The sequence below is a fragment of the Leptonotus elevatus genome, chromosome 12, assembly GCF_054856555.1.
Source record: "Leptonotus elevatus isolate MCC_2025b chromosome 12, RoL_Lele_1.0, whole genome shotgun sequence".
In the NCBI taxonomy this organism is placed as follows: Eukaryota; Metazoa; Chordata; class Actinopteri; order Syngnathiformes; family Syngnathidae; genus Leptonotus; species Leptonotus elevatus.
The window spans coordinates 10957238-10966448 of NC_141250.1; the positions used below are offsets into that span (position 1 = coordinate 10957238).

The 9211-nt window shown below is 38.2% G+C and overlaps 1 protein-coding gene across 1 annotated transcript in view; it reads left to right on the forward strand.

Moving 5' to 3' along the window:
• nalf1b (NALCN channel auxiliary factor 1b) overlaps window positions 1–8586 on the forward strand; it is a 101102-nt gene extending 92516 nt beyond the window's left edge. Inside the window, exon 3 of the mRNA XM_086091628.1 lies at window positions 982–8586. Within this exon, the coding sequence (XP_085947754.1) occupies window positions 982–1283 (302 nt within the window). The 3' untranslated portion in view covers window positions 1284–8586. The remainder of the gene's footprint in view (window positions 1–981) is intronic.
• The last annotated feature ends 625 nt before the right edge of the window (window positions 8587–9211 follow it).

Here is a 9211-nt window from a genome sequence, read left to right on the forward strand (position 1 = left end):
GATGATAAGTAGATGAAGAGATAAATGGATGGTTGGATGGACGGATGGATAGATGGTAAATGAATGGATGGACGGATGGATAGATGGATGGATGATAAATTGATGAAGAGATAAATGGATGGATGGTTGGATGAATAGATGGATGGATAAATGGATGGATGGATGGATGGATAAATAGATGGATGGATGGATGGATAAATAGATGGATGGATGGATGATAAATAGATGAAGAGATAAGCGGATGGTTGGATGGACGGATGGATAGATGGTAAATGAATGGATGGATGGATGGATGGATGGATAGATGGATGGATGATAAATTGATGAAGAGATAAATGGATGGATGGTTGGATGAATAGATGGATGGATAAATGGATGGATGGATAAATAGATGGATGGATGCTTAATAGATGAAGAGATAAATTGATGGTTGGATGGACAGACGGATGGATGGATGGATGGATAAATAGATGGATGAATGGATGATAAATAGATGAAGAGATAAATGGATAGATTGATGGTAAATGAATGGATGGATGGATGGATGGACAGATGGATGGATAAATAGATAGGTAGATGGATAGGCAGCTAGTGAGCTGGGTAGGTAAAATGATTGGTTAGGCAGAGAGAGCGATTGATTAGATATACAGAAAGTCTAAAACGTTAGCTGAGAAACAGCTGTGTGAATGCAACTCATAATGTATAATATATGTGTAGCGCTATATCATGATTTACTGTATGTTGTTGGGTAGACTTTATTATTCCTAGTAGGGCAAACTGCAGCAAAATGCAAACACAGCAAAAACTAATATCCAATAAATACAGTACATCAAAATAAAGAGCATTACAAAAAGAAGCAAAAAAGCACTGCATAGCTAATGTTTAAATATGTACATTGTGCCTACTGTACCTTAGCAGGCGAGTGCTGTAGTTTAATGTTTAATGTGTTACTGTGCCACCCGCCCCGTGCGCGGTGTCCAGGGTTGCTGGAGGACCATCCATCAGGCGTGGACCCCGAGGCGGAGTGCTGCGACGTGCGGTGGGACTTGAAAGTGGACAACGTCTCCCGGGGGACGCTGAAAAGAACTCACCCGCCGTGCCAGCACCGAACCTCCCTCAGCTCCTCGGCAGCGTGCAGACTGTGTAACAGCCGCCTGAAACTCTGCCTGCTGGTGCTCGTCCTCCTACACACTGTCGCCAGCCTCACTGCATCCCACAATGCAACGGGCTTGGGCCTCCCCGCCATCACGCCTCTGGAGGAGAGCCCTGCCAATGAGGAGTGACGGAGCCGCCAGGAGGAGGTGAGGTTGTCGAGGTGGTGGGATGCAGAAGGGGGGTAAGAGGGGAAAAAGGGGGGGGGGGGAGAAGGGGGATTCCCTCACCATGGCAACCACTATGGAAAAATACAGCCACAGTTTTTTTGCTGGAGCTGTGCGGCAACACTTCCTAGCCAAACGGAAAAAGAAAAAGGAAAAAACGTTGGGACGCTTTGACACAAGAGACACACAAACCCAATCAAGACACAGCGGGAAGGGGCTCGTCGAGCCCGTTAGGTAGGAACAGGGGACAATGCCACAGCCTTTGAGTGGGAACGTTCAGCTTCCTGCTGGCTGAGTTTCTCTCACTTCAGCTTTTTTACACTGTGTTCCGATTCATGCTTTTCTGTTGCACTGCCTGAGTATGAAGCACCACAATCATATTCTCTTTCTCACGTCTCATCTTTTGTTTGTTTAGCAAAACAGGAGGAAGAGAGGTGATGTGTACAAACAAAAGAATTGACTGCGAGAGTGACGTGTGCTCGGATTTAGTTTGTTTGTTTGATGCAAACAACCTTTGGACCTTTTTTTACCTGAATATATTGAGCCCTCACTGTTTTGTTTTGCTCACAGTCTGTTCAACAACACAGGGTATTGCATAACAATAACAAGCTCCGGCCCGGGTTAGACTCCATCTTTGGTGATGTGATCATAAGTTGCACAGCTCTGAGTTAAAGCCTCAGTAGCATCTTTCGCACAGAGATCCTGCCAAATTGTATTTATCCATCTTTGTGTTTTACACAGCACACAGCAAAGTGGGATTTTTCTGCACCAGTGACATTTTCCTTTTTCTCATTAAAATCCTTAAAAGTTGCTACATCAGTTCTGGCATTTATCATTTTGTGCATTTTACACAGAACAAAACAAAGTATACTTTCACACAGTGATAGCGTCCAAGTCAAAGTCATCATTTTCCTTTTTCACATCAAAATCTTGCAAAGTTGCGACAGCAGTTCTCATTTACCATTTGGTGCATTTTGCACACAACCCAGCAAAGCAGAATATTTCTTCAACTGTGTATGCTTTCACACGGTGACACAGTATCCCACAATCAAATAATGACATGACAATGGCAGTTGCGTTGAACACAACAGGGTGGACGAAGTGCGTGTCAGGTGTCAGTAGCCTCTTTCGCACGGAGATCCTGCCAAATTGCATTTATCCATATGTGTGTTTTACACAGCACACAGCAAAGTGGGATTTTTCTGCATCAGTGACATGGCAAGTGATTGTTTTCCTTTTTTTCATTAAAATCCCCAAAAGTTGCTACATCAGTTCTGGCATTTATCAGTTGGTGCATTTTACACACAACCCAGCAAAGCAGGATATTTCTTCAACTGTGTGTGCTTTCACACAGTGACACAGTATCCCACAATCAGATAATGACAATGACAGTTGTTTTGAACACAACAGGATGGACGAAGTGAGTGTCACGTGTTGAGACCACGACTAATAAATAAAAAAAAATCCCTACCATTAATGTGTCCTGTAACCCGGACAACTTTTTCTTTTTGAGAATAATCCAATAATGTGGTTGCACACATGTACACACTCTCTTGCAGGTGGTATTTTACTGTGTCACATTCAAATTAGTGTAAAATGGGAATCAACACATACTTGCCACTATTTAAAGTGACTCTGATGAACTGAAAAAGTTCAGATGTTCTAGTAGGCTTTCCTTTATTTTATTTTTTTTTGCGTTCTAGTAAAAACCTTTGTGCTAACACTGACCGCTGTTTTGACCAGTTCATAATTTTACCCATTTTGTCTAAGGCCCCAGTTCTTTTCCAGTTCCAACTGAAGAAAAATAGACTAGTGCCGATCATTGCAGCGTTGTGTTTGCACCAAACATACCGTTTGAAATTATAGCCAAAAGGTTCAGCCTTCATTTATTTCATTGGACTATATAAATTTTCTTATAGTTGCGGGGATTTATTCAATTGGAACTGGGGGCCTTAGACAAGGTGGGTGGAATTATGACAAATTTTAAATAACCCCCAGTGTTATCACAAAAGCTTCTGCTCAAAAGAGGAAAAAATGTCAGGAAACGACTACAAGAACATTTGAACTTCATTATTGGGTTAATAACACAGCAGTATCCCAGTGAAAAGAGGGTGTAGATACTTGTGCAACCACTTAATTTTAGTTGTTGGTTTTTACTTCCCCTCTCAAAACGATTTTTTAGGTTACAGTAATAGTCTTGACCTCATTTGTGGCATTTTAACAGGGGTGTGTAGACTTTTTGTAGTGGGAAACTCTCATGTGTCACATGATCACACCACCAAAGAAGGGTCTTCATGGAAGGGCCTCAATGTTTAAACACAGGTTTATGGGTCTCCCTCACTTTGTTTTGTGAGATATTAAACAAATACTAAATAAACCCTTTCTCATGAATCACTGCAGTTAAATAATGCTCACCCTTGCAAATTACACAGCAATGATCTGCGTTAAGATCACGTGCACATGCACTGTTTGTGCAATGAGTTTTAAGTGCATCTGTTATGATTTTTCCCACAAAAAAGTATTTTGACAATCTGATTTTTGCCTTCCTGTGTGTTCTAAAATCACACGAAACAATCTTTTCTTGACTTTCCCCACATCACCAGTTGACGGCTTAAAAAGAGAGTTTAGTCAAGCGAGAGTTATCCTTTGACCGCGAGCCAAACGATCAAACTCAAATATTTGTTAACAAAAGAGAACGCAAAAAGTGATGGTGAGCTTGCAACTTCATGGTAAACCTAAAATTAGGATTCAGAGTGCAAACACAAATAGGGTTATGTAAGCATAAAATACTTGTTAATAGGTGCGATTATTGTATCTCACAGAACAAAGCCTGTCTTAACCAAAGATGTGATGGGAGTCATTTAACTGCCATTCAGGTTCTCTTTGTTTTTTGGATTCTAACACTAATCAATACTAGTGTGTTTATGTAAGAGCTCATCTATTCATATATATTTATTTTTTAAAACAGGACCGGACAGTCCAGTATGCCTGCAGTCTACAATTCCATAGCGTCTGTCTCTTACCTCTTTATTCCCATCCCATCTCTGTGAACTGTTGCTTATTTGTGTCCAAGTTGTCACGATGTCTCGAAATGTTGATTTTCTGTTTACACCTGAACCAAAACTATATTAGTAAAGTAACTCAGGCCTTTTAATTCACAGGCAACCTGATGACTGGGTGTTATGTCCGATACTCTGTAAACTGTTAACTTTGCGTAGTTATGCTAAACATTACCTGTCAATCATCAAGGGGGGGTTGGTGGGGAGTGGGGGGGGGGATGAGACACACTGAACCGCTGGCTCTTGTGTTGAATATCATTTAGTTTGTGGCAAATTGGTTTCGAGCACCAAAATCCCAGAATCAACACCCATTAGCCTGGCAACCATTTTTGTTTTTGTTTCTATTCCGACCGAAATTTTCATTAAGTAAAGGGCTTTTTTAAAATACACTTCATTCTTTTTTTTTGTTTGCATTCAGTAAAAGCTTTACCATGTTAATTAACAGCAGCCACGTCATCCATGAGAAAAATGTGTCGATGCCGGATAAACATGTCAGTCAGAAGACATTAGTGTGGCGTAAATGTAGATGTTGACCACAGGAAAGACCGATGGGACCTCAAGGGCTGACCTCATTGTATTTATTCCTTTATTTATTTTCAGTTTGTATTTATTTCTATTTCGCTCCACAACTCAAGTGATCAGGTATTCAAAAAAAAAATAGTACAACATTCATTCCAGCTCACAAGCGATGTCCGATCCGATAACTGATGTCAACCATTCTATGATAAAAGGATTACAACAAAATGACCGCCACTTTTAAAGCTCACCCCTCTTTGCAAAGAAACCCACTCCGGGTCGACCAAAAAGAAAAAGCTGCTAGTCCTTAAGTAACCACTAGATGGTAGCGTTGATCCTTTTTGCTGCGTAGGACCGCCTACATCAAATCTGGTTCTACTGGTTCACGGTGTCATGTAAGATGAATGGGTTCTATAGTGTGGCAATTCACAAATAAAGAAACATTTGGGTGAGTTGGTAGATGCAGCAACCTAGATCAACACAAGTCCTCTGGTTCGTATTCATGATCACTTCTTACATTGGAAAATGTTTGGTGAAAAGCAATCCGTTTCCCAAAGCCCAAGTTTTAAACAAGGGGGGTTATTTTCTGAGGACTCGACAAAAAAATTAATTAATAAATAAATAAATAAATAAAAGAAGCATGAGAATTGGCAGAGCATCAGAGAGAAATACACATTAACACATTTATGTATACAAATGTATTTGTTTACTCCTTAATATTACTCTCAAATAAAATACACAACTCCGCTGTCCAATGCAAAGCACATACCAAGTTTTGTGACTTTTTATTCATGTTTATCTTTCATTTTGCATGGGTTTCCTAGTACAAAAGAAGCGCGCTATACACAATCAATCAAATACATATTATTACGTTTGTGTTTTGTAAACATATCTAGATCAGTGGTTCTCAAATGGGGGTACGTGAAGGCACTTCAGGCGGTACGGGAGATATTGAAATGTGTTTCAAAAGTATATGTAAATATTTCAGAAAAATATAATTTATTTTATATTCAAATAGGGTATTCAATTGCAGTGCCCTAAAAACCCAGCATCTCCCCCATAGCAGAATGGTTCGACCCAACTTATAATATGTCAGTTACTTGAAAACTTTATCTAAAATTCAGTTAATATTATTTCTTTTTGAGAGCTCAAAGCCCAAAGGAAGACACTTAATGTTGATCATATTTTTTTATGTGCACAAAATGAAATTAATTATTTTTCTTTCTTTCTTTTTTAGTTGTATCTCTTTATTTACAAATAGTTCAAGAGACAACATAAATGCAAAGAGAGTTTATTTTTTTTTATTTTTTTTTTTTATTATTATTATTTTTTTTTATCAGAAAATGATGGCACAGCTCTCAGTTTTAAGTTGTTTTGTGTGCTTTTTTTTTTTTTTCAACCAGAAATGCTTTGCACTGGTTGGGGGGATACTTGGCTGTAAAAAAAAAAAAAAAAAAGTTCACAGGAGATATGTCACTGAAAAAAAGGTTGAGAACCACTGATCTAGATCACAGATGTCAAACTCAAGGCCCGGGGACCAGTTCTGGCCCACCATGTAATTTGATGTTGGCCGCCGAAGCAAATTATGTGCATCGACTTGCGCATTGTCTTCACTTTAAAACATTGAGATATTGCAAGTATTTTTGGTTAAAATAAATGTAAAAATATTTAACCATAAAAGTTTTTACTGGCCTCTGATTTCAAAGCTATTCATCAATTTGTTTTTATGTAATATGAGGCAATCATAAATTTATTTGAATCGCATCATCATCATATCGTACCTAAAGAATCGACTAGGGGTGTCAAAATTAGTGCATTCATTTTGAGTTAATATAAGTTCCTTTAACACCACAATTTTTTTTTAACGCGCGAATAATGACCACCGCTTACTTGGAAAAGCCTGTACTGGGGGAATTCCAGTCGCAACTCAGCAGACACGTCCGCGTCAAAATTCAGCTGTAATAAATGTAATAATAATTCATCTAATTGTGGAGACAGGGGTCAAGTTGTATTTTACAATTTTAAAAATGTGCACAGAAAAATGCACTGAGCTGTCACCATCTTACAAATGCAATTATGTCATCTAGTGGCAGAAAAATGTCCTCAACAAAAATCAATATCACACTCGTTTTTTTTTTTTACAGTACAGTACATATTTTTAGTTTTAAATCGATTTTATGAATTATTATGAAATTACTGTATCAATGACTCAAATATGCAGCCATGTTTCTATTAGTTTAACATTTTATTGTACATTTAGAACAGATAAACATTTGCGATTAATCATGAGTTAACTTTTGATGTTGTGATTAATTATGATTTTAAAAAGTTAATCGCCTGACACCCCTAGTATCGACATATGTATCAAATCGTCGTTTATTGGAGAGATGCACTACCCTAATATATATAGAACCAAAATATTTTAGTTTTTTTTTTTTCATTATTTCATTTTCAACATATGTGCTTTTTCATTGGACAGCCCTGATATTTAACATGTAACACTATTATCCCGGCACAGCGCCATTTGCTAACTGTGGTGGGCTACCCCCCCCCCCCCCCCCCCTCTGCCCCCTACCCCCAAATCCAAAACCACCACTCCCACAGCACTGGAGACACATCAGAAGTTTGAACAGACGCAAGGTGTTGAAAGCATAAAGAGCAACAGGAAGTAAACAGGGTCCGTCAGGGTCGCAGAACCTTTGGCTTTCACCTCATAAACATCAACAAACCTCACCAGAAGCACATTGAAAATATGTTTAGGAGTGTCGAATACGCGTGCGTCATGGATGGACAGTTTTGTGTGCAAACAACAATGAGAACGACATGTTATGTAAACCCCACTTTTGGTTACGCACACTCAATCTCGTCACTCTACTGTTTGTTCCTATATGTGATTTTATTCAGTCTACAGCTCAGATGATTGTGGTCTGTAGCAGTTGTAGCCAATGCTTGTTTTCCATATCACACGCCAACATACAAAGATCAATGTTTTTTTTTTTCTGACTTGCACATTTGTATGGTGCAAATAGCCCGATTATTGCCCACGTGTCTCGTACTTGTTCTCTTCTCTCTCCTGTGGATCTATGCAGAAGCCCATTGATGTTTTTTGCTTTGTTTTGGTTGTAAAAACGTTCCCTTGTATGCTGAACAATATGTGTTCTCGCCTCCTCTTTGTGTATTCAGTTGATGTCATGATTTTGATTTTTTTTTTTGTATTTCTGATGGTTTTTTATTATGATTATTTCGAGCACCTGAAATCATTCATGTTCAAGAGAATGTGTTAAATCCTCAGCTTTGTCGAGAGAGAGAGAGAGAGAGAGAGAGAGAGAGAGAGAGAGAGAGAGAGAGAGAGAGAGAGAGAGAGAGAGAGAGAGAGGTTGTGGTTCCGTTTGCGAGCGTGAATGTGGAAAGATTTTATCAACTCTAGAAATGGGGATAGGGTGGGAAAGGCATATAGAAGTATCATTGCGATTATGATTATTATTATTATTATTACTATTACACTACCAGTATATTGTAATATTATAGATGCTTTAGTTGGACTAACTTCTTTAATTTTTTTACAAACGACTTTGATGAAATGATTTATAAAAACGAGTCTGACAAGTCACGATCTTTTCGAGAAGTATGAAAACTACTGCTACAATGATTAAAAAACTGTGTTCCAATGAAAATAAATACAGACAATATTATCTGTGCTTCTGCTGTCTTTTCATTTTATTTGTGAACAGTGTGGAAGAGCCTTGCAAGGGCCCTGTTGGCTTTGAATGCTACTGCAAGACATTAACGTATATTGTGCAAAGAAAAAAATGGTGTTTTATGTTTCTTGAAAAAAAAAATGCAGGGATGTTTATTTTTAAAAAAATCATTAGATTTATTTATTTTTTTTATTTTTATTTTTATTTTTTTTGTGAAGCAATGTTATTCACTATTCACACCATTACGGAGTGGGGATTGAATCAGACAAGTAAGCAACAAACCCATCAGGACTAAAGCTTCAGGCTGATCAGGGCCAGTGATGACTAATTGACGACATGACGCGATTAATTGTAGCGCACGTCAACTCATTTGCAAAGCTGCACCTCAAATCGACTGCACCTCAAATCGACACCTATTTCATCAGGCAAAATAATTCAATATTGTGCAAAACGTAATGTGTAGCAGTAGTTAAAGTAAAAAAAATATATTTTTTCCTATGCATTTTTTATGAACCTGTCATATATGAGTTGCATTTTTTTAATTGAAATCCTGAAATAAATGTACTTTTCTATTATATTCCACATCAATGAGCTGCAGCTCTAAATGTAATGTTCAATA